Source organism: Megascapheus bottae, chromosome X (genome assembly GCF_031878675.1).
Source record: "Megascapheus bottae isolate mThoBot1 chromosome X, mThoBot2.hap1, whole genome shotgun sequence".
Taxonomy (NCBI): domain Eukaryota; kingdom Metazoa; phylum Chordata; class Mammalia; order Rodentia; family Geomyidae; genus Megascapheus; species Megascapheus bottae.
Genome location: NC_143547.1, coordinates 35,896,821 through 35,922,914, shown reverse-complemented (window position 1 = coordinate 35,922,914; position 26,094 = coordinate 35,896,821). Strand labels below are relative to the sequence as shown.

General features: G+C 44.9%; 1 protein-coding gene across 1 annotated transcript in view; it reads right to left on the bottom strand.

The window, feature by feature from the left end:
• Positions 1 to 26,094, bottom strand: part of Itih6 (inter-alpha-trypsin inhibitor heavy chain family member 6) — a 41,650-nt gene that overhangs the window by 6,996 nt on the left and 8,560 nt on the right. Inside the window, exons 3-8 of the mRNA XM_090327239.1 lie at positions 21,335 to 21,445; positions 20,291 to 20,538; positions 18,034 to 18,203; positions 12,705 to 12,821; positions 4,166 to 4,337; positions 485 to 2,527 (exon numbers count right to left, since the gene is read on the bottom strand). Coding sequence (XP_090183365.1) covers positions 485 to 2,527; positions 4,166 to 4,337; positions 12,705 to 12,821; positions 18,034 to 18,203; positions 20,291 to 20,538; positions 21,335 to 21,445 — 2,861 coding nt within the window. The remainder of the gene's footprint in view (positions 1 to 484; positions 2,528 to 4,165; positions 4,338 to 12,704; positions 12,822 to 18,033; positions 18,204 to 20,290; positions 20,539 to 21,334; positions 21,446 to 26,094) is intronic.

Below are 26,094 nucleotides of genomic sequence, written 5' to 3'. Positions count from 1 at the left end.
TGAGTACAATATGTAGAAAAGTACCCATTCTAGGAAGAGTTCAAAACTGTTATTAATTCATGATCTCTGTGACATTTAAAGGTAATTACCATCATCTTTCAAGTTTATCTCTCTCTCATAGGAAGCAGGACTGTTCACAGAGCACATAAAAATCAATCTGAGCTTCCTTGCCCAGTGATCCTGTAATTTATGCTTCTGAATTCCTCCCCTGCTTGCGACTCATCAGCATCGTCCAACAAAGTAAATGGCAACAGTACTGTATGTCCCGTTTATTTCTGTTCAGCCTTCCCAGTCTTATCTCCCAACGTCTCTGATTCTTCACCTTGCTGCTGAGATCCAGAGATGTTAAGTAACGAGTCCAAAGTCCCAACACAAACAAAAAAAAGCATGAGCTTATCTGCACATGGCTTCTAGACTCCCAACACCCGGTGTTCTTCATTAAAATCTCCCCACCATGGCTTGACCCTTTGCCCATGGTACTCACCATTTTTAGCAGGAGTGAGGAAAGTATAGAAAGCTGGCGGGTTCAAGGATTCCACAAACTTGGACTCCATCATTGATTCAGAGAGTAGCTCTAACTCTTCTGGGAGATGGAGCAGACTGATGGCTTCTGGAAGCATGCTGGAACACAGCAAGATAGGCATGGTTGGAGAAGGATGTCTTTTGGCATAGGACTGAAACTGGTGGGGTAGGGCTATTATTAGGACTTTTAGCACAGATGGCTTCAATACTTGCCTGGTGCTTTTGGGTCCTAGCAGCAGGTCTTGTTGATGCCAGTGCCTTCCAGTGGGCAGCAAAGAAGGCAGAGTGGGGGTAAAGGGTGTGGGGAGGGGTTCTCCAAGAACAGAGGTGGTCGAGGTGCTGCTAGAACCTGTGGTGCTTGAGACAGTGTTTAAGAATGTGCTAAGGCTTTCAGGAGGGGAAGGCCTAGGTCTTGCAGGTCTAGGAGGTAACAGCATTTGGGGTGTATGGGGGATTGGAGTTCCAGGCTTAGAAAGTGACAAACTTGTGGGAGTCTGCTGAGGTGGAGTACTGGGTTTAAGAAGTGGAGGGATTTTAGGGGACTTGGGTAAGAGGATTCCAGATATAGGGTGTGGTGGGTTTTTGGAGATCTTGGGAGCAGGAACTTTAGGTCTGGTATGAGGTGAAGGTTTGGAGATCTGAAGTGTGGAGATGGGTCTGGGCTGCAGTGGGTATTTGGGGGACTGTGACATGAATACCTCAGGATGGGGATGTGCTAGGACATCTGGTTTAGATGGTGATGGAGAACCGGGTTTGTAATGCTGCTTCATAGAGCCAGCTTTGGGTTGGGCTAGGATGCCAGGATTCAGAGGTAGGACTTGGGCCTTAGAATTCATGGGTGCTACAATACCAGGATTCTGCCATGATGGAGCAGTAGGTTTCTGTGGCAACAGAGCAGTAGCATTTGTAGTCATGAGGGCAACAAATTTCATCTTGACAGTTGACTGTGTCAGGGTGCCAGAATCATGTGCTAGGGTTTTGGGCTTTGAGTGTGTTGATGTTGAGAGACTATTAGAGGTTTGACCCAATGGCTCCACCTCCTTAGAACTGAGAGGCTTCTTCGTAGAGACAGTAGTAGGTAAGGTTGGTTTCATAGGTCTTGATTTGGGGGAGACCTTGGGCACCAGAGCTGGTCGAGGTGGGCCTGTTCCTATACCATGGCTATTCTTGGATGTGGGTGTGATGGCCCCTGGTACATCTGTGATGGATGGTTGCTTTGTGGTCTCCTCTGTCTCCTCCTTAAGGTGCACCATGACCAATGAGGTCAGAGGTGTGACAAAGTTGTATTCGAGGGATAGGTTAAGAGCTTTGGCAGTCAGCACATGGCGAGTGGTGGAGTCACGGGCTTGAAAGCGTGCCTCCAGCAGCTCACCGATGGTCACATAGGCCCAGAGGCGGCGGATAAAGCCAGCCACATTGAGGGCAGGCTCTCCTGGGCAACCAAAGGCCTTCTGGCTGCTGTTGGTGGCTTCTTCACTGTGACGAGCCACAAGCAGCTGACCCTTGGGACCACGGGCTGCAAGGTGGATGCCTAGCTCCTGCTTACCTGGTTGTACCTGGCCAGCCACCACTAGTTCCGAGCCACCAAAGTAGGTGGGGAATAGAGCCCAAGGGGATGACCCCACTAAACCACCTAGATAATCCAGACGCACATCTGCCAACAGAGGCATGGAGATTTCCTCATAGAGGCCTTCGAGCTGCAAAGCTGCATCAGCATCCTCATATATTCGTCGGGCTGCTCCTCGATTCTCCAGGGACAGGCGACGAAGTAGAGGGAAATCAGCATCATCCCCAAAGGCCAAGCTGAAAAGTGCTACTCTGTGTCCCAGTGCCTGACGGACATTGGAGAGGATCACACTGGGAGTTGTCACGCCAGCTGTGGGCTCTCCATCTGTCAGGAACATGATAAGAGGGATCCTTCCCATACTAGGGCCCTTCCCAGGCTCCTGGTTACTGTGGTTCAGTACTGAAGCTGCGGCCAGCAGAGCTGCATTGATGTCAGTCCCTAATTGGAGAGCAGCAGTTTGTGAGACTACCTTCTCTGGTCACTTCTCCATCTCCACCCTCCCCTGACTCTCATTGTATGCATATCGGATGCCTCACTAATCTTCCAGACTCAATCACATCTCCTCTTTGCTCAGGCTGTTTGGGGTGCTTATCCTTCCCTTTTCTCGACCCCCACTCAGGCTTCCTCAGATCTGATGGTAAGGTCCATGTGTCCTTGGTTTTTAACGACTTCTGATCTTCTGACAGTTTTTGGATTGTTTCTGTGTGTGTGTGTGTGTGTGTGTGTGTGTGTGTGTGTGTATGTGTGTGTATGTGTGTGTGTGTGTGTGTTTGTGTGTATGTGTTCCTAGTCAGATTGACAGCTACCCAAGGTTAGCATCCCTACCTTCTTGCTACAGTGGAAGAAAGATATGAGATGGCAGGAGGTGATGGGTAGGGATGATATCAGTACTTGGTTGAGAGGAAGTTGATCCAAGGTAGAATAAGGCAGTAACTTGCTCAAACGTTTGGAAATAAATATTTAGATAATCAAGCTAGGTGCCAGTGGTACATGCCTATAAGACTACATACTCAGCAGGCTGAGATCTAAGGATCATGGTTCAAAACCACCCTGATGCAGGAAGGTCCCTGAGACTCTTAACCTCTACTAAACTACTCAGAAAAAGCTTGAGGTGGTGCTGTGGCTCAAGTGGTAGAGAGGTAGCCTTGAGCTGAAAACATTTAGGGAAAGCCCCTAGGAGCAGCAAACACACACACACACACACACACACACACACACACACACACACACACGCGCACGCATGCACGCACGCATGCACGCATGCACGCACGCACACACGCATGCATACACACAATCAATATTATTGAATTTAAAGGTTTCAGCGAATTTTTTGTTTATTTTTGTGGGTATGTGTATGTGGGGCTTGATCTAAGAGCTTTCTATTCTTAGCAGTTTACCTAACTCTAGTCAAGATTGGAACTCTACCATATGAACCATACCTCCACTTCTAGGTTTTTTTTTTTGAACTTTAGGCCTGGGCATTGCTGTCCCTGAGCTCTTCAGCTCAAGGATAACACTACCACTTGAGCCACAGTGCCACTTCTGGTTTTCTGGAGGTTAATTGGCGATAAGAGTCTCATGGACTTTTGTTCCCAGGGCTAGCTTTGAACCTTGATCCTCAGATCTCAGCCTCCTGAGTAGCTAGGATTACAGACGTGAGCCACTGGTGTCCAGCTTCACTTCTAGCTTTTTCTAGTAAATTATAGATAAGAATCTTTGCACGTTTGGTTTACCTGGTGGGATTTGAATCATGATCTTCAGATCTTAGCCTCCTTTGTAGCTGGGATTTACAGGCCAGAGCAATTGGTACCCAGCTGAGTGCTTTAAGGAAGAAAGTCAGGCCTAAAAAGAAATGTGCTCTAAGATACATGGTGAATCAATTATTCTCTTCCCATAAGATCGGGGAATTGGAAAGGAAATCCAGAGGATAAAGGAGTATGTTTGTGTGAAATATGTAATAGTGACATTTCTGGCCTGGTGGGAAGTGGGGAGGATGGGGGAAATAAAGAAAAGATTCTGAGAACTTTCCCAATTCCCCACAGCCTGCCCATACGACTAAATAGGCCTAACACTTACAACCGTCTGCTTCCATTTGACTCAGGTGGTCTTTGGCACTGTGAATATTCTGGGTAGTGGCCTGGATGGAGCCTCTGGCTTTCCAGACATGAACTGTGTCAGAAAATGAGATGATGTTGAAGTAGTCATTGGCTTGGAGTTCGCTGAGGATCACATTCATAGCTTTTTTAGTCTATGGGGGAATGGATGAGATAAAGAAAATGAGACAAGACTTGAGGTCTGTGAGTTCAAAAGGCTACATTTTTTGTCAGTTGTGGGACTTGAACTCTGGGCCTGGGCGCTGTCCATGAGCACTATCCCTGAGATCTTCAGCTCAAGACTACTGCCCTACCCTTTGAGCCACAGTGCCACTTCCATTTTATACTGGTTAAATGGAGATACGATTATCAGGGTTTTTAGTGCCCAGGCTGGCTTTGAACCATGATCCTCAGATCTCAGCCTCCTGAGTAGCTAGGATTACAAGCATGAGCCACCATGTCCAGATTTGAAAGGCTACTTTTATTCAAAGCACTAAAGTCTGTTTGATGGCTTTAGTACTATCATTCTGAATCTAGAATATCAAATCCAAATACCCTGGATTTTTTAGTCCAAAGCCACTAGTAGCTATTGATATTGAAATGTAAATTAGTTAGAGAAAAAATTGAAAATTCCCTTCTTCACTTGTAATAGCCACATTTAAAGGTTCAATAACATGAGGCCAGTGGCTGTTGTAGTAGATGGCATATCATTTGAGAACACTGTAATCACAAAGGAAATTCTCATAGAATGCTTGAAATTCTTTCCAAATAAAAAGAAGAATACAGGTGTAGTTTCAAATGTCTGTAACCCCAGCATTCAGGAGAGTGAGGCTGCAACAGGAGTTTAGGCAAGACTGGTTTATATAGTGAAACTGTCTCAAAAATAACAAAACAATCAGGCATCGGTGGCTCGTGTCTGTAACACTAGCTACTCAGGAGGCTGAGATCTGAGCAAAATAAGAAAGTCCATAAGACTCATCTATAATAAATCACCAAAAAGCCACAAGTGGAACTGTGGATAAAACATCAGAGAACTAGGCTTGAGAACAAAAAGCTCAAGGACAGCACCCATGCCCATAGTTCAAGCCAACACAAAAGGATAGGAAAACAAGATGAGGGGTGGGGGTGGGGGGGGAAATGGGGACCAAGACATGTGAAAGGGTATCAATGTATGTGAATTAATGCACCTTCTATCTGGCAAATATCATGTAACCCTTCTATTAGTTACAATAAAAAATACATGGAAAAAAAAGTTAAGAGAAAAAAATTGAAGTGTAATCCATGTCATTGTGATTGAATGCATGATGTGCAAGCATGCCTGTGAGTTTTGCCTGAATGTGAGATATAACACTATTGTAGAGGAAGATCCGCCAAGACAATAGGGACGCTGCCTAGCTCTCTCCCACAAAAGAGAGAACCAGGGAATCCCACGCCGTCTTTCACCCAACGGCGAAGCTTTTTACATTTTTCTCAGCAGCACATGGAACACACTCCAAAATTGATCATATAATAGTTCATACAGAAAACAAGCAGATACAAGAGGTCTGATATAATCGCATGCATCCTATCAGACCACAGTGGAGTCAGACTAATTCTGAACAATGCAGTCAAAGTCAAAAAACATTCAATCACTTGGAAACTGAACAACATACTTCTGAATAACTCCTGGGTAACAGATCAAATCAGAAAAGAAATTAAAAACTTTCTTGAATGTAATGACAATCAAGAAACCTCACAAAGGAACTTATGGGACACAGCAAAGGCAGTTCTAAGAGGCAAATTTATCACACTAGAAGCGCATATGAAAAAGACAGAAGAAGAGCATGTAAATAACCTAAAAAAAAACCTGAAACACCTAGAGGAGCAAGAAAAAGTTAATTCTAAAACAACTAGAAGGACAGAAATAACAAAAATAAAATCAGAAATATCAGAGATTGAAATAAGATCTACTATACAAAAAAATAATAAATCAAAAAGTTGGTTCTTTGAAAGAGTCAACAAAATAGACCCCTGGCAAGATTAATCAAAAAAAAGGAGAGGGGAGATTCAAATGAACAAGATTAGAGACCCCATGGGAACAATCACAACTGATTTCCAAGAAATTCAGTCCATAATGAATAAGTACTACCAGGGCCTATATTCAAAGAAAGAAGAAAATCTGGTAGAAATGGATGATTTCTTAAATAAATATAGGCTACCCACACTGAACAACAATGAGGTAAACAAATTGAATGAACCAACATCTTACAATGAAATTATGGAAGCAATCAGGGAAATGCCAACCAAAAAGAACCCAGGTCCAGATGGTTTCACTGCGGAATGCTACAAGACATTTAAAGATGAAACAACACCTATACTCTTGAAACTCTTCCGAGAAATAGAAACAGAAGGAGCAATACCAAACTCATTTTATGAAGCTAATATTACCCTCATCCCCAAACCAGGAAAAGACCCAACAAAAAAAGAAAACTACAGACCTATCTCTGTAATGAACACAGACACAAAACTCCTCAATAAAATATTAGCCAACAGAATCCAGAAACAAATTTTAAAAATCATACACTATGATCAAGTAGGCTTCATCCCACAGATGCAAGGCTGGTTTAACATTCGCAAATCAACCAATGTAATACATCACATCAATAGAGCTAAGGATAAAAATCATATGATAATTTCTCTGGACGCGGAGAAGGCATTTGACAAAATACAACATCCATTCATGTTGAAAGCACTAGAAAAAATCGGAATAAGAGGTACATTCCTCAAAATAGTTAAGGCCATATATGAAAAACCTACAGCCAGTATTATACTAAATGGGGAAAGACTGGAACCATTCACCTTAAAATCAGGAACTAGACAGGGATGACCACTCTCTCCACTTCTCTTCAATATAGTGCTGGAACCCTTAGCCAGAGCAATAAGGCAAGAAAAGTACATTCAAAGGATCCACATAGGGAAAGAAGAAATTAAACTATTCCTATTCGCAGATGACATGATCCTCTACTTAAGTGACCCAACAAACTCCACTCCCAAACTGCTAGAATTAATAAACCACTTTAGCAAAGTGGCAGGATACAAAATTAACCTTCAGAAGTCAATAGCCTTCTTGTACACTAACAATACACAAACAGAAGGTCAAATCAAGAAAATGATCCCAAAGAATCCAAAGATTCATATGGAACAAGAAAAGACCTAGAATAGCCAAAACAATTCTAGGCAAAAAGAGCAATGCTGGAGGTATTATAATACCAGACTTCAAACTCTACTATAGAGCCATAATAACAAAAACCACATGGTATTTGCACAAAAACAGACCAGAAGATCAGTGGAACAGAATAGAAGACCCAGAAATAGAACCACATACCTATAGTCAACTTGTATTTGACAAAAGAACCAGAGATATACAGTGGAACAAACACAGTCTATTCAATTATTGGTGCTGGCAAAACTGGGCAGCCACATGCTAAAATTGACCCTAGCCTTTCGCCATGCACAAGCATTAACTCAAAGTGGATCAAAGACCTCAATGTCAGACTGGAAACCGTGAAACTGCTACATGATAGAGTAGGAGAGACACTGGAACTCATAAGCACAGGCAACAGATTCCTGAACAGAATCCCAGGGTCACAACAGATAGGAGAGAGACTCAATAAATGGGACTACCTAAAAACAAAAAGTTTCTGTACAGATAAAACATAGTTGCAAAAGTAGAGAGATAGCCAACCAACTGGGAAAAGATATACATCTGACAAATGCTTAATATCCAGTATCTACAGGGAACTCAAGAAATTAATCCCCCAAACCCAATAAACCATTCACTAAATGGGCAAGGGAACTAAAGAGAGACTTATCAGAAGAAGAGATTAAAATGGCAGAAAAGCATATGAGAAAATGTTCATCATCTATGGTCATAAAGGAAATGCAAATAAAAACAACACTAAGATACCACCTTACCCCAACAAGAATGGCCAAGATTTTGAACTCAGACAATGACAGTTGCTGGCGGGATTGTGGAGAAAAAGGAACCCTACTGCACTGCTGGTGGGATTGTAAACTAGTTCAGCCACTCTGCAAAGCAGTGTGGAGGTTCCTTAAAGAATTGAAAATAGACCTTCCCTATGATCCCACCATACCACTTCTGGGCATCTACCCTAAACATCATAACCCAAGATATGATAAGGACACCTGCTCAGCTATGTTCATCTCTGCACTATTCACAATAGTCAGGCGATGGAAACAATCCAGATGCCCTACTGTAGAAGAATGGATAAAGAAAATGTGGTATATATACACAATGGAATTTTACATAGCCAACAGACAAGATAAAATAATGGCATTCACAGGGAAGTGGATGAATCTAGAGTGAATCATGTTGAGTGAGACAAGTCAAGACCTAAGGAACAAAAGGCACATGGTATCCTTAATATGTGGCTATTAAATCCAAAGAGTACAAGAGTCAGGACTCAGTATCTGCATACCCAAAGCTATGGACATGGTAATAGAAATATAAACATAACTATACAGACATAAAAACCTATGACTCTATAGACATAATGTTTTATTTTCTAAAATTAATATGTTTCTATGACATACAAACCCTTAGCCTAATTTTAATTAAGTTCTAAATACTAAGTCCCAGTGATTGTAAATAGAGATTCCCTTCTTGAACACTTGTTTGTTAAACCTGTCATTTAAAATATGATGTAAAAATCAACGTTAATAAAGACAAAATATGAAAAAAATGTCTGTGATGACACTAGGTATTATAAACTATAAAAAAAGTAACAATTGTGGGGCTGAGAATGTGACTTAGTGGTAGAATGCCTGAACTGCACTCACATAAACAGAAAAAGCTGGATGTGATACTGTGGCTCAAGTGGCTAGCTACAGTGCTAGCCTTGAGCAAAAGAATCTCAGGGACAGTGCTCAGTCCCTGAGTTCAAGCCCCAGAATTGGCAAAAAAACCCCAGTAACAATTGTATCCCAAATCTGAGAAAATTAATAAAACCTTCTTAAATAGGAAAGCAGTCAGAAAGTTGTATTAAAGCTGGGTGTGGTGGCACTCACCTGTTAGCAATTCCAGCACTGGAGAGGCTGAAACAGTGGTTTCATGCACTAATTAATTCAAAACTGAGGAGACTATTGGGTACAAGTGGCTCAGGTCTGCAATTCTTAGCTACTCAGAAGACTGAGTGAGATCTAAGGCTCACAGTTAAATCCAGACTAGGCAGGAAAGTCTATAAAACTTTATTTTTGTTAGTACTGGGGACTGAACTCAGGGCCTGACCACTGTCCTCGGGCTTTCCTCTAGGCTATTGCTCTATACTTGAGCCACAGCACCACTTCCAGCTTTTCTATGTATGTGGTACTGAGGAATCGAATCTGGCTCCTTGTGCATGCCAGGCAAGCACTTTACCACTAGGCCAAACTACAGTCCCCAAGTCTATGAAACTCTTATATTCATTTAACCACCAAAAAGCTAGAAGTGGAGCTGTGGCTCAAGTAGTAGATCTATGGCCTGAGCAAAAAAGCCAAGTGAGAGGAAAGGACTTGAGCTCAGGCTCTAGTACTGGTACACACTTGTTTACTAAAACAATATTTTAGCAGACTATTGAGAAGTGGTGAAACTGGAAGGTTTGTAGGCAGTAGGTCACTGGGGTATACTCGTGAAGGGCATAACTTATCTTTGGCCCCTTCTTCTGTTTTCTCTTTGCTTCCTGGATGTCATGAGGTGTGTAAGTTTCCTGTATTATGTTCTTCCTCTATGATATTTCTAATTTACCACAGGTCTAAAAACAGTGGAGCCACCTGACCACTATCTGAAACCTATAAAACTGTGATTCAAAATAAATCCTTCGGGTCGGGAGTGTGGCCTAGTGGTAGAGTGCTTGCCTAGCATGCATGAAGACCTGGGTTCAATTCCTTGGTACCACATACACAGCAAAAGCTGGAAGTGGTGCTGTGGCTCAATTGGTAGAGCACTAGCTTTGAGAAGGCCCTAGGACAGTGACCAGATCCTGAGATCAAGCCGTAGGACTGGCAAAAAAAAATAAAAAAACATACATCCTTCTTTGTTTTTCAATTGTTTCTTTTGAGTATTTCAGTGATGAAAAACCAGCACAGGTATGTATTGAGGTCCCCACTGCAATCTGTTGGTAAATGCAATCTGTTGGGATTGAAAAGAATATGTATTCTGTTGATAACAGGTGAAGCATTCTACAAATGTCAATTCAATCCTGGTGATTGATGGTAATGTTTAGGTCTATGTATTACTGGTTATCTGCCTATAGGATCTGTCAAACAGAACTGATTTCTATTTGTTGTCTTTATTTACTGATAGAGGGATGCTGAAGTTTCTAGCTATAACAACTGGGTTTGTGTATTTTTCCTTCAATTCTACCAATTTTTACCTCAAGAATTTTGAAATTGTTAAGTACATATAGAAAACGGATTGTTATGTCTTCTTGGAGAACCGAACACTTTGCCAAAATATTATGGTCTCTAAAAATTTCCTTTCTGTGAAGTCTATTTTGTGTTAAACTAAAATATTTCCCCAAGCTTATTTTTTATTTGTCTTTACATGGTATAGTATTCATTAGACCTATATGTTTATTCAATCTTATTTTATATTTAAAGTATAGATCATAGAAACAACATATAAATGGGTTTGTTTTTATTACTTTTAAAATTGTATGCATGGGCTGAGAGTTTTGCCTAGTGGTGAGAGTGCTTGTCTACCATGCATCAAGTCCTGGGTTCAATGCCTTGGTACCACATATATAGAAAAAGCTGGAAGTGGTGCTGTGGCTCAGGTGGTAGAGCTCTAGCCTTGAGAAAGCCTAGGACAAAGCTCAAACCCTAAGTTCAAGGCCCACAACTGGCAAAAAATTGTATGTATGTATGTATGTATTTTGCCAGTAATGAGGCTTGAACTCAGGGCCTTGCAATCTTACTTAGCTTTTTCAATTAAGGCTGATGCTATGCTATTTGAGCCTCATATCCACTCCCTGAGTTTTGTTTTATTACAGTGCTTAAACTGTCTTATAATTGGTGTATCTAAGCTTGTCATATTTAAAATGATTACTGATATGGGTGGATCAATATTTATAAAATTTATAACTACTCATTGCTCTTATTTTTTACTTCTACTCCCTTTCTGCATTCTTTAAGTTTAATTGAGCATTTCATATGAGTACATGTTTTCTTATCTCAGCATGTATGCTATCCTTAAAGAAAAACTTCTAGTGGGCCAAAGCAAGTTTGCAAGGTGGTTATACAACATATCCAAGTCTGCTTTCAAATAACACTGTGCAGTGTGTTTCACAGTGTAAGTACATTATAAAAGATAAGTCAATGTTTTTCCTTCTCTTCTCTTAAAAATTACTGTCATGAATTGAATTTACGCATCGAGTTTGTTTACTGAAAACATCATTATTATTATCTTTAAAAATATGTCACATAAGCTAATAATTTTTTTGTTTTAGATTCAATTATCATTACTTTATATATATACATGACATAAACTAATTACCTGAGTGATAAAGAATTTTTTGTCAGAAATATGCCTGCTGGGAACAATTTCCTCAACTTTTGTCTTAAAATTCTCTTGGCTGTAGCCTGCCCATAGCATGGGGGACCCAGGCTGAGGCAGTGTTAAAGACTAGAGGAGAGAAAGACACCCACAGTTCTGTGGCTCAGGTTCAGGCCCTCAGCCCACTTGTTTGTGTCCCTGCAAGATGAGCTTCACCAGGCATCCTGAGCTCCACACACCTGAGTAAGATGGAAAGAGCACAAATAGCTGGAGTCTGATCTGTCTCTCCTTTGCACTGAAGCCCATTTGAGACACATCCTGTGAGACCACACGCTGGGTGAGTCATCAAAATAGCTTAGCTCACCTGGTTAGCATTAGCTCACCAGGGCTCTGTGGTCAAAAGGTTGCGGGTTCAAAGGCTCTACTATGCCAGAACACTTGAATTTCATATCCTTCAGCAGCCTGGCTGGAAATGCAGCTTCTAGAACTCCATGACTGAGACACTAGGCTCAGGGAAGCTAGTGGTTCAAGGGTGACAGATGGAAGTGTTACAAGGCCCCAGAACTGTAGGAGTTCCAGTGCTACCATTTTAGCACCCTAGACCATCAGGCCTCTCGGTTTCAAAACACCATTCCCCTACACCCTAGGTGAGGACGCATCTGCAAGACTCACTCTTCCTTACCAAAGGTCACATTGGTTCAGGAGTCTAGCATCACTGGGCTCTCTGTCGTGAGGGTTCAGTGAACTGGGGAAGTATTGAGCCCTGGAAATATGGGATGGAGGCTATTCGTGCTTTCAAGCCCCACAGAGCAATGTTTCAAGGTTGCTCAGATTCTGTAGCTGCAGGAAGTGTGGCTCCCACTGGGGAAGGCACCAGGTCCCTAGGGAGACCCCAACTGGTCAGATCTGAGGGGCTGAGATTGGGTGAGGGTAGGGTGTGTGGGAATGTATCCTCAGGACTTGTTAGGAAGGCCCCAAGGCTCAGCGGTACCTGCTTCATCTTGGTCCCAAACATGGAGCCGCTCACGTCAATTACAAACACCACATTCTTCTCCACAGGCCGGAGGCCCCTGGGGGCAAAGTAGTGAATGAAATAACCCCCATAAATCTGGACAAACAGAAGGAAAAGCAACAAGAGGAAGAAGGGTGAGTGCAGTGTCACCAGACCCTCAGACTCTCCCCCAGCAACAGCCTGCACGTCCATCCCGGGCAGCCTCCCTGGCTCCCGCTCAGTGGCCATGTGTGTGGAGGTTGGCTGCAGCTTCAGGTCTCCCTCCACAGCAGAACTGGCTCTGCTGGCTGCTCAGCCCTCCATCCCAGGCCTTGCCCAGAGCTGTGGAGTGAAGAAGACTGGCTTGGGGCCCAGGGCTCCAAGGATCAGGATCTCTGTAATATGTGAGTTCCTGTCCGTGAGAGAGCTGAGGGTCCCCCAGGGACGTGGGCCTGGGCTCCAGGAACTCCAAGTATTGTTTTGACCTCCCTCCATAGAATGAGCCTGGGGCCCAGCTCCTTGCTGCCAAGGGCTGGGAGTCTGCAGGGCCTCCCTCACCCCCTCAAACCTCCTTTCTGCTGTTGCTGGGCAGAGCAGGGAGGGGAGGAGGCAGCAGAGGCCAATTGAGCTGGCTGTACAGAGGGGATTGGTTGCACCAGGTACAGATGCCTGGGGCTGTCCGGGATGTGATTGGCCGCTGGCCCCTGCCCCCTCCACCTCTCCCTCTGCCTCTGCAGAGCCTGGGGGCTGGGCCAGCTGGGGGAAGGCTAGGGGGCTGGGAGGCCCCTCAGGACCAGAGTCAGCTCAGCCCAGGGATGTCTGGGCTTGCTGAGGCCCCGCGCTCCCCTGAAGCCTCTGCCTGAAGCCTGAAGGAGGAGCCTGCAGCAGCTCCTCCTGCCCAGGGAAACAGTCCATCCTCCTCTCTGCCCTTGGGCAAGCTGGGACCACCAGGCTCTTCACTGCTTCCTCCCGCAACAGGGGCAAAGAGCACATGGTGGCTTCCTCTGGCTTCAAAGTAGTTCTGTGCATGGGAGGCCTGTGTGTGCACCCAGGGCTAGCACTGCAGCCCACTCCCCAAGGCCTCTACCACCCCGCCTGCTATCGCCCGGGCCATGAGCAGGAGCCAGCTGGCAGCCTGTGAGCCTGCCAGGCCTGGGTGTGTAGGAACTGGGGAAGGCCATGCCACCTGGTCGGAACTCCTCTGTGCCTCCACACCCCTGATGTGGGTGCTGCGGGGCTGCCCTCCTCAGTGTGGTTGTCCCATCCCACACGCAGCCAGGAGGGACATGGAAGGACAAAGATTTTCCCCCCATGTGGGTAAAACCCACCCTGAGGTTGGGTAGGGTGGCCATGTGCATAGACTTTTCCCTCTGGTTATCACCATGCAGCTCCACAAGCACCTTCTGCCTGCCCTGTGCATGCTCTGCCCCTCCCCCATTGCCCACTCACCCCCCTCCCAGCTCAAACCCCATAGGATCTTCTTCACGAGGGGTCTGTATCCTCCAAGATCACAACCCTTTGCCCCAAGTTTCTTCACATTTGTAAATACTTTGTGCTGGTCATGAGGTTTGAACTCAGGTCCTGGGCACTGGTCAAGGTTATTCCTCTATCCCTTGAGGTACAGGTCCCATTTCAGCTTTTTGGTAGTTAATTGGAGTTATTGTCTCACAGACTTTCCTTTCCTAGGCTGAGTTTGAACCGTGATCCTCAGATTTCAGCTTTCTGAGTAGCTAGCATTACAGGTCTGGGCCAATGGTGTTGGGCTCTTCCCACTTTTAACAATGGTCTTTGCTCTCCACAGCATCCATGCTAAGGAGACTGGCACCTGCCACTGTCTCACCTCCAGTTCACTCCTGTGGAGCTGGCAAGCCTCTCTATCATTCCACCTCCCTTTCCACTTGTCACCAAAGGAAACTAGGACCCCAGCGTGTTTCCAAACTCAATGTGCTCATGAGTGGCCCTTCTCTGTGAGGAACCCTCGTCATGCTGTCACTGTCCATGTCACAATCGACATGGACTCACATTTACTCCAAAGGTCTCGCCCTAGCATTCTGAGATCATCAACGACTTGGGGTTTTAGCTGTAAGTAGGTTGTCTGCAGTTAGCAGAATCCATTGAATCTTGTTGTCAATGGCTGTGGGATTAGGGGCTACCTGAGTTGTCACCATCAGGCAACTTGTCTTCCTTGCATTGTCTCAGAGTCTCCCTTTTTGTACTTCAAATCACCAGCAGTAATCCAATGTCTCCTGTCTCACTCTAGGCTCTGACTCTCTGGCTCCCCCACTGTGTAGACACACATTCTTTACCTGCTTAACTGGGATGGGGCTGGAGATATCTTCATGGCAAAGATAAAGATGATATGCAAAGTCTACAACCCCTTATGTCCCTGTGTGTTTTTCATTCATTTTTTTCCCGGAAGTATTTTGCTTTGAACTCCTGGTTTCTGGCTGACTACACTGGTGGTAGGCCTCCAATCATTTGTATGTTGTTTATTATTGTTGTTTTGCTGCTGTTGGTGGTTATGGGGCTTGAACTCAGGGCCTAGGCTCTGTCCCTGAGCTCTTTCCCTCAAGACTAGTACTCTAATACTTTGAACCACAGCTCTATTTCCATTTTATGTGTGTTTAGCTGGAGCTAACATTCTCACAGGTACTTTTCTGCTGTGGTAGGCTTGAATGCAGATCCTCAAATTTCAGCCTCCTAAGTAGCTCAGATTACAGGTGTGAGCAACTAGTGTCCTGTTTGTATGTTATTCTCATGTAGTCCACCACTATCTCTAGGCTCATTCTTCCCCATAACTGTGTTTCACCTTTAGTTCTTCTATGCTCTTGCAGTAAACCATTGCTAGCTAGGAACATTATTTCTTTTTTATTTTTCTTTTTCTTTTGTGGGAGAGTCATGGTGTTTGAACTCTGAGCCTGGTTGCTGTTCCTAAGCTCTTCAGCTCAAGGCTACCACCCTACCCCTTGAGCCACAGCCCCACTTCTGGTTATTCTAGTGGTTAACTAGAGATAAGAGTCACACATTCTTTAGTGCCAGGACTGGTTTTGAACCGCTATCCTCAGATTTCAGCCTCCTAAGTAGCTAGGATTTCAGGCATGAGCAACCACCCCCAGCTTAGGAGCATTATTTCTGAGCCAGGGCTCCACTGATTGTATGTTATTTTCGTGCCAAGCAACACCATCCCAGGCTCCCTGCTCTCTACTCCTGAAGGTCACCTTTAGTTACTTTTTGCCCTTTCAAGTGAGCTACTCCCTCCTGTTGCTTTTCACTCCTGAACAGTTGTCATGGTGCTGAGCTTTTCATTCCATAGAAACCCTGCTCAGATTCAGCCCTCATTTTCCTCAATTTCCCTGGCTCAGTGCACGTTTTCCTTCTCCACTGCTTATAGCAGCTGCACAACCATTGCATTGTCATTTCCTCTAAGGCCACTATTCACCTATAGAACATAATTCAGCTACTTTATAACACTACAGAATTATTTCACCTCATTCACTCTCACCAACTGGATTGTATCTTAAATGTATGCTCCCACTCTCCAGCCCCATCAAACATTGTTCATGGAATAGGCTGACTCCACCTCCTTCCCTGTCATCCGGCAGCCATATTGGCTCTGAGGTCTTCTTTCTTTCACAAGGACCAGTTCTTTGCACTTTTAAAGCCCCTGGACAGTCACAGAGCGGTCCCTGATCTTCTTTTCCCTTTACTTTGGTTTCTATCCCACATTGTCTTGTGGTGCAAAGGGCATGTCACTCCCTCCAGTCAGTGTCCCCTCCTCCCCTTCCCCAAGAGGCAAGAAGTGGCACCTAGGTGGCATTTCCTTCAGCGTCTCCCACACCACGCAGCTCTGTGCATGACAGACAGGAGACTGAGGGAAGGAGCAGATGGAGGTAGGGCATTTGACAGGTGAGACTCCCAGCCACAAGCTACACAGGAAGTGGGACAGGAGTGCAGGGTTCCAGGATGGTGGCAGAGTCATAGCCCACAGGAAATGGGGGTGTTGAGTGTGCTTTTTATGCTCGATCCTACCTTGACTAGCTACATTTCTCCTCCAGGCAATTGTGGAAAGGGGAAGGAAGGAATCCCCTGACTAGCTCTGTGAACAAAACACACCTACTTGGCAGAGCACCAGATGCTGCCACCTGCTGGCAAGGTACCCCAATCTGCTTAGAGCTGAGGGGAGTAGACCATGATGTCTCTTTCTGTCTCTGCATATGCTGTTCCCTATTGCTACATGTTTTTTCCTTCACTCTGTGCACCGAATCAACAACAAGTCCTACTCATTTCTTCCCAAGGCCAAGTCTTTGAGGAAACTTCCTTTTCTTTTACCCTCTCACACTCTGCCATATATAATGCACTTGTTTGAGCAGAAATTACAGAAGAGGATGCTGGTCAGTGGAGAAGGAAGAAGACATAATCAGGGAAGCTGTTACTTTGAGTAAGCTTATCCCTATGTGAAGGGAGAACTCAGGTTCTTGTGGAGAAAGGAGCTGAGTTGTTGGGAACTGTCAGGAGAACAGTCAAGGAAGTAGGAGGAAAAGGGGTGGGAGTATACCTCTCACTCCCTGCCTTCCCCCACTTGCTCCTTATCTTCTTTTTATTCTATCCAGAGCCCAGGGTCTGAACAGCGGAGCTGTTCCCAAGAAGCATGAAGTCTCTTCACCATCTTCACTAGTTCATCACTGAAGGACTCTGCATTCAGGCACATGGCTCAAGTGACACAGATGGCCTATTAGAAAACCAGGTAATGGCCCACACTGGTGACTCATGCCTATAATCCGAGCTAATGAGGAGGCTGAGATCTGAGTATCACACTTCAAACACAGCCCTACAGAAAGTACACGAGATGCTTATCTTCAGTTAAACAGTAGAAAACCAGAAGTGGCACTGTGACTCAAAATCCTACAGTGCTAGCCTTGAGTAAAAGAAACTCAAGGATAGTGCCCTGGCCCTTAATTCAAGCGCCACACTGACAAAACAAACAAAGAAACAAAAAAGGAGACAAAACAAAACGAAAAAACAGGTAAATCAAGGAACACAAGACTACATAGAAATGTCAGAGGCTGTTCCCTTCCTCCATTCCCAGCCTAAGGATGCTTCAGAATTGTCTATCACTTCCCACATTGAGATGAGGACATAAAGACCCAATTTCAGTTTCTGCAGTCCCCAGTGTCCAGCCGTTTGCAGTGCTCATAGGAGTGGGAAGTCTGGTGCACATCCTTTAACCAATCACACACCCCACTTATCCCCAAGGAGACTCAGAAGAACAGCTCTTCCACACCAGCACATTGCCCAGGCCCAAGGTCAACCCACTTCCCCAATCCCGCACCTGCACATCCCCAATGATATCCTCCATGGTCACGTCATACTGGACCCGGAAGTCAGCCATGATGCCTGAGCGGGAGGAGGCAGACTGTTCTTGCATTGTTGGGGAGAAGGTGACTCGAACACAGGTCTCTCCTCTCTCAATCCTGGTGGATGGGGGCGAGGCAGCCTCACCTGTGTGTGGCAGGGAAGGGCAGAGTGGGGTGGCTTGGAGGGCTCAGCCAACAGAGAAGCCACGGTTGTGGACAACCAAAGGCCAAGTCATGAGAAGATGAATCCTCCCATCAATTGCAGCACCCCTGGCTCTTGGGCCCTTCCACCTGCCCCACTTTCCTGCCCAGCCCCAAACCTTGTAGCCTGCTCCTGCTCTGACCCCTCCCTCACCTGCCTCACCCGCCTCATGCAGCCAGCTCTGCCCTGGGCCCCACTTCTAGAGTCTGTGCCTCACTCACAACCTCTCCCTGCCCCACTAGCCTCCAAGCTGGCCTCTGTCCAGACCACTGGCTCATAAGTCCTCAAGTCTACCAGGAGCCTGGGTCTCCTCCCAGAGAGGCAGTGTGCTGGGATGAGCACAGGGGTACACACACACACACACACACACACACACACACACACACACACACACACACACACACACACACACACACACACACGGGGCCTGGGTCTCTCCCATACCCTCCCGACTGTGGGAAATAGCAGAGTAGCAGGGTTTCCCTGTGGGACAGAGCTGCATGTGTTTTCCTCCCCTCTGCCTCTCTCTCCCTGCAGCACGTGTGGGAATGAGCCTTGTAGGGCTCATGAAATCACTGCTGACTTGCTGGTCCCGGATGTTTGCTGAGCTGGCCACAAGAGCAACTGCTCTGGAATTTGAGTCCGACACAAGTGTCCATTTAGACATGTCTCTCTCTGGGCCTCTCTCTGGCCCCCCCCGCCCCCGAGAAAATGGAGACTTGGGAATTCTGCTCCCCTCCTTCCTGCTCCAGCTGTCAGGAAGCTTAGGGGCAAAGGGAGCCCCTATACTCCTGGGCGCCTGCTCACATACATTCCCTGGGCTTCCTTCCTTCCAGAAATCTTTGTTTTGTTTGATCCCCTCAGGATTGCTTCTATCCTCTGTTTTAACCTTTAAGGAGAAGGGGGAGGGAGCTGCCATTTTTAGCCTAGGGCTCAAGAGCAGAGGCTGCAGCACTCACATGGCCTGTCCTGTAGGCCCAGGTCCCTGCTGCTGCCCTGTGGCCCTGGACCAGCCATCCCTCCCTCCCACCACCAGTCTCCCTGTCCATAGCCCAGGACTGACCACGCCTGCTTCCCTGGCAGTCCATGTGGCCAAGAAAGTGCAGCAGAACCGTGGAAAGCCCCTATGTCCTATGGGAACGTCTGCATCTTGGGAGTGTGGATACCAGTGCTCACTCTCAAGACCAGCATGCAGCCTTCACTGCTCTGTCCATTTGGGGAGCACCGTTGCCAAGTTCCCCTCCTGGTCCTGGGCCACAGATGGCATCTCCTCCACCCAAGCGCGTTTTGGGGTTGGGGAAAGAGGCAGAGCAACGTGCTGAGTCGTGTGAGGCCCGTGAGTGGGGATGGGGCAGTGTGTGTGTCTTCTCTGCACTGTGTGCACCCCATGCCTGTCTGCTCAGCAGGGTCAAATCAGCCAGGATGTGCAGTTGCACAGATCCGGGAGGGTGGCCGTGGGAGCTGCCTGCTCCTGTGCCTCTGCTCTCAGGGGAGCTGTGTGGGGTCTCTGAGGAGCTGGGGCCTGGCTGGGCCCCAAAGTCACCTGTGCTGCTTAGGGGCCTCATTCCTGGGCTCCTCCCCACCCTCGGAGCCCAGCTGGAAGCCGGGCAGGTGGGATGCCTCTGTGCCCTTGGGGCCTGCAGTGGCCCCTCCAGACCAGCCTGCACCCCTGCCTGCCCATCTTCCTTCTCCCCTCCATGGGGTTCCAGGGCATAGCAGGATTCTGCCAGCCTGGCTCCTGCTTCCCTTATTTTTTTATTACAAGACTTCATTGTATGAAAATACCAACCCTCTTCCAAATATTGACTCTTATTAATGAGGGATATCAAGCCTTGGCTGGTTTGTAATGTGCCAAGCTCTTGCTTGTGCCAATGACTGGACAGATGTTGGACCCCAAATAAACTGCGACTTCACGCATGCTCTCCTGTCTCTGAGTGGCAGGGGCCTTGGCAGAAGAGCATGGGATGACTTATGGAACAGTTCCTGTTCAGGGATAGCGAATAAGCTGGTTGACTACCTTGTCCACATACTTGCACGGTCATTGGAACGCAGCCGGCTCGTCCTCAGTGGTGGCACATGCACATACGCGAACCCTGTTCTTTCTGACACTGTCACCTCGACATTCAGCCTTGTCACCAGTTGACCGGGCCTCAGGCTCACCACCAACTCGTACTGGCCTTGGTGTCGCTGGAGTAGTTCCTCATAGGATAGGGCAAATGTCACTTCTGTGCTGGCTGCCAGACTAGTAGAGATTCGGAATTTCTCTGATTCCCGGTCCCTGGGAGAAGGGTGGGAAGAATATTGGATTTCCTAAGGAGTAGGAGAGCTGTTAGGAGTTGCTTTTGCTTTAGTCCAGAAGACCAGGCCAAATTTCAGGTTCAACCAAGTGGCTGACCCTACAGTCAAGTGATGAAGACAATCACCCTTAACCTGTTTTCCTTACTCACTTCCCCTACAAGAAAGGAAACTGTTTGTGAAAATCTGGAGCTGGAACAGAAGAACTAGGGTCTAATGCTTCAATTTAATGAAAGGAGTTTTTTTTTTAACACACAATGCCTCTTCCTCTTCAAATAACTTTGTGCACCCACTCCTGCCCCATGTGTTAGACTGAAGGTTGTTTATGTGGCAGTAATTCAGTTTGCAATAGCCAACTGTGAAGTTTTCATCCAGGACAAAACGCTTGGAAGTTGAGAGGAAACATTGAAAGAAGACAAGCCACTTTTGCCAAGTGAATAGAACTTAGTTAGGAAACAACACTTAATTTAGAATAAACAAAAGTCTTATTTGCACATAACTGTCCCAGAGATGCCAATGCTTAAGCAAGCCACACTGAACTAAACAAGCACAAAAATGAAAATGGGGACATAAACTCCCATTTACTGAATATCTACTGTTTGTAGACTTTGATATCCACAAACCCACATGATCACATGTAAGCCTTTGAAGGCAACTTTACTGCCACCCTTCCTCCCTCTACTTTATAAAAGTAGAGATGAAGACCCAAAGAAAGCACACATCTTCCTTGACACTCAGCTAATATGACCTGGTCCTATTTCAGAGTGATGGAATCTTACCTGATGCCTACATGTGCGGCTGTCATTCCTTGCTTATGAGCTTCCTCATACATTTTCTTGGCTTGCTGCTTCTCTTTGATTTCTGCAACATAGACTTTATTGTTGATGGTCCTGATGGAGAGGGAAATAAAAGACAGGAGAGACAGAAAGGGATTAAAGATGTTCAGACAAACAAAAAATACAACAACAGGAGTAGAATAGGGGTCAGGAGAGAGAAAGAACAAAATAGCAGGAGAAGAGAAAAGGGAGAGAAAATAGGATGAAGTTGTTTTCATGATATCCATTTGTCAGATGGGGAAATGGAGACCACCTAACAGATGGTGGACCTAATGTTACAGTGTTTTTCAAAGTGTTGAATGAATTTTGCCACTTAGTACACAAAAGTTCGTTCTTTTTTTTTTCTTTTTCAATTTTTTTTCCTGATCCCAGATGTGAACTCTGAGCTTGGCACTTTTTCTTAGCTTTTGTGCTCAAAGCTAGTGCTCTACAACTTGAGGCACAGCTTCTCTTCCAGTTTTTTTTTTATTTTTTTTAGTAGTTAATTGGAGATAAGAGTCGATGAACCTTTCTTCCCTGGCTGTCTTTGAACCATGGTTCTCAGATCTCAGCCTCCAGAAGAGCTGTGATTACAGGCATGAGACACCAGCACCTGGCACTTAAAAAAATTTAGGTCCGAGACCAAGACTTGAACTTTGTATCTGATGCTTTTGCTCATTAGCTAGCACTTTACCAACAGAGCCATGACCCTGATCCCACAAAATCTTTTAAAAGGGACATTAACAACATTTTAATTACTAATGTTATCTTTAGTTGTTATATATAATTGTTTCACTATTTGTTTAAAACATTATAAAATATAAAATATTATAAAACATTGGGGTGAGTGTGATGGTGTAGAACTGTAATCCCAGCACTCGGAGGCTGAGACATGAAGTTCAAGTTGTCTAGGCTACATAGTTAAACATTGTCTTAAAAATACATATTGCAGCCAGGCGTGGTGGCTCACACCTTTAATCCTAGCTACTCAGGAGGCTGAAATCTGAGGATTGCGGTTCAAAGCCAGCCAGGGCATGAAAAGTCCATTGGAGACTCTTATCTCCAATTAACCACCAGAAAACCAGAAGTGGTGCTATGGCTCAAGTGGTAGAGCTCAGGGACAGTACACTCAGGCTCAGAGTTCAAGCAGGGAGAAAAGAAGAAGAAGAAGGAGAAGGAGAAGGAGAAGGAGAAGGAGGAGAAGAAGAAGAAGAAGAAGAAGAAGAAGAAGAAGAAGAAGAAGAAGAAGAAGAAGAAGAAGAAGAAGAAGAGGAGGAGGAGGAGGAGGAGGAGGAGGAGGAGGAGGAGGAGGAGGAGGAGGAGGAGGAGGAGGAGGGAGGGGGAGGAGGAGAAGGAGAAGGAGAAGAAAAAGAAGAAGAAGAAGAAGAAGAAGAAGAAGAAGAAGAAGAAGAAGAAGAAGAAGAAGAAGAAGAAGAAGAGGAGGAGGAGGAGGAGGAGGAGGAGGAGGAGGGGGGGGGAAGGAGAAGGGGGAAGCTAGGATTATGGGTGTGACCCGTCAGCACACACATTTATAGAAAGGGGAAAACCCTTTTTTCTCAAACCTTTAAGAAAGGGTCCTACAGGACACGACCTTGGATTTAAGCCTGAGAGAAAAGGAGGCTATGGGTAAGTAAAGCTCTCTGGCCATGCCTGCTCAGGCTCCTTTGTTAGCAACCTCTCTTCTTGATTTCTAAATCTTTAGAACACTCTGGGTCTCTATTCTTGACCTCCTTTCATTTCCTTTCATCCCCCTTTGCCTCCCCTTTTGTGTCCTTTCTACATTCACTCCTTAGGTGATGTCATCAAGTCCCATGGCCTTACATACTATTTATACACAGCTGACTCCCAAATCTGTATCTCTAGGATAGATCTATCCCCTGAACTCCAGAGTCATATATCCAATTGCTTCCTTGACATCTCCAGCAGAATGTTCCATGGATATCTCAAGCTTAACATATTCCAAACTCTGCTTTTGTTGTCTCCTCTTCCCAAATCTGTTCTTCTCTTTGCTCTTCCTTATCTCAGGAAATAGTTGCTTGGCTAAAATCTTAAAGACATGCTTAACTCCCTTCTTCCTCTCACACTCCACGTACAATCCATTAGGGAGTTTGGGCTCTATCTTTAGACTATAGTCACAATCTTTCCACTTCTCACCACTCCCACAATAACTACCAACATTTCTTTCATGGTAAATGCAGTCATCTACTAGCTGGCCTACCCCTTTAAACCCTTGCTCCTGATAGTTTACTCTCCTTGAAGCAGGTCTGATTACCCCTAAATCAGGACATGTATTTCCTCTGCTCAAAATTCTTTGTGGCTTTCATATCAACTCAAAGTCAAACCCCTCCCTAGGCCCACTGTAAACCTACACAATCTGGCTGATGGTTCATTTCTTAATCCCATTTCTCCCTAGATCCTCATGCATACTAAGCAAGTCTATGCCCTTGAAATACATCCTTCGCTCTAATTTATTTATTCATTTCTTTTTTTTTCTTTTTGGTTGCTAGTACTGAGGCTTAAACTCAGGGCCTAGGTGCTGTCCCTTCACTTTTTTATTCAAGACTGGCGATCTACAACTTGATGCATAGCTTTACTTTTAGCTTTTTTTATATTTATATATTTTAATTTTGTTTTATACATAAGATCAGAGCCAAAGAGGTTAGCCACAATTTAAAATTTTATCACAAACTATTTTTGTTGTTGTTGTTGTTGGTTGTAGTGCTTAAACACAGAGCCTGGGTCCTGTCCTTGAGGCATTTTGTGTTCAAGGCTAGCAATCTACCACTTGAGTCACAGTGCCATTTCCAGATGTTCAGTGGTTAACAGGAAGTCTCATGGAGACTTTTCTGCCCAGGCTGGCTTTGAACCAGATCTCAGTCTCTTGAGTATCTAGGTTTATAGCCCTGGTGCCTGCCACAAGCTATTTTTTGACACTTTTCTCATAACTGAACATCTTCACTCTCATGACCATTCAAGTTACCAATAAATTCATTTAGACAATAAAATTTCATTTTGTCTATGTTTCAAAATAAAAAAAATTTAGGTTTTATGCTTAAGGTCTGTGTATAGTGTTATCTGTAGAAACTCTATCAATTAACTCTCAAATCTTACCCCAACCTTTCTGTTCAAAAAAACTCCATCTTTGAAATAATTTGAGAGAATACTGTGCAACTGACAAAATGCTAATACCACAATCACTAACAAGGCTCCTAAGCAAGTCCTCAGTATTCTTAATCAAGATAGCACACATTTTTAATATAACAGAACATTTAATTATATAGTTGCCCATTAACAGATCAAAGACTTTTGACAATGCTTATATTGGCCATTTCCACTGGTTGGCAGGAGGCTCTTCCACTAATGGCTCCCATGGTTTCCACTCTAACATTTTTCTTGCCAGACTTAGTTCCTTCTCAGCCTGAAGAATCACCTCTTCTAGTTGGCTACCCTGAAGTTTGTCTTCTAATTTTTTAACATCTGGTTCGGCTTTAACCATATTGAATTTCTCATTTGTAATCTGTTCTGTATACTTTCTGTATGCTGCATTTTTAGGGAATAGCTCCAGAACATCAAGAATCTTTTTGTACAATATTGTTAGCCTGTCGTGAGTGTTGGGAGCCAGAGTGGAATCAAACTGTACCTTGATTTGCATCAGACAATGGCTTTATCATCTTATTGTTTTCTGGCCTTATTCTGTTTAAATGACCTGAGATTTACCATATGAATGTCCTAACACCTGGAAGTTCCCTGGGTCTCAAGAAGGGAAGAAGCGGGAGTGAAAAATAAACGCAGCAGTCTTTACCTGGACTGCAGACATCCCGGACCCCGGACCCGGTGTGTCTGTCTCTTCTATTTCTTCCTAGTCCTTGCCCCCTATTTCAGGAACCCCAACCTGCGAACCCTGGTTTGCTGCCGGTTGGCCCCGGCACGTGAGGAGTTTCACAAACAGCCAAGCCCACCAGGCCAGTGGTCTTCTTCAGCACGCCGGCCATGATGGAGAGCGACTCACGGGAGCCACGCCGCAAAGCCCTCCTACTTTTAGCTTTTTTAGCCTGGGTTGGCTTCTCACCTAAATCTTCAGATATAAACCTCCTGAGTGACTTGGATTACAGTCATGAGCCACCAGTATGCAGCCTTAGTCCTATTTTTTAAGAGAAAAATATTTATTTGGGCTCATAGTTTCAAAGGTTTCAGTTCCACGGTAAGAATCTGCTCTCCTTTCCTTATGCTATGAGGTATTGATTCTGTCTTGTATTATATATATACACATATACATACTATGCATGTATATAGAATATATACGTATATAGAATATGTATAGATAATATATGTATATATATATACACACACATGCTGAGCTCCACTTGCTTGCTCACAGCCTCACTCTACCACTTGAACTATGTCTCCACCCCTTTTATTTTTGTTTTTGGAGATAAGGTCTCATATATAACTTAAATGGGGCTTGAAATCTTTATTTTCCTGCCTCCAGCTATACATACATACATATATATATATATATATACACACGTATATATATACGTGTTTATTTCTGTTTTATTTTTTGTCAGTCATGGGGCTTGAACTCTGAGCTTGGGTGTTGTCCCTGAGTCCTTCAGCTCAAGGCTAGCACTCTACTACTTGAGCCACAGCACCACTTCCCTTTTTCTGATGACTAATTGCAAATAAGATTCTCACAGGCTTTCATGCCTGGGCTGGCTCTGAAC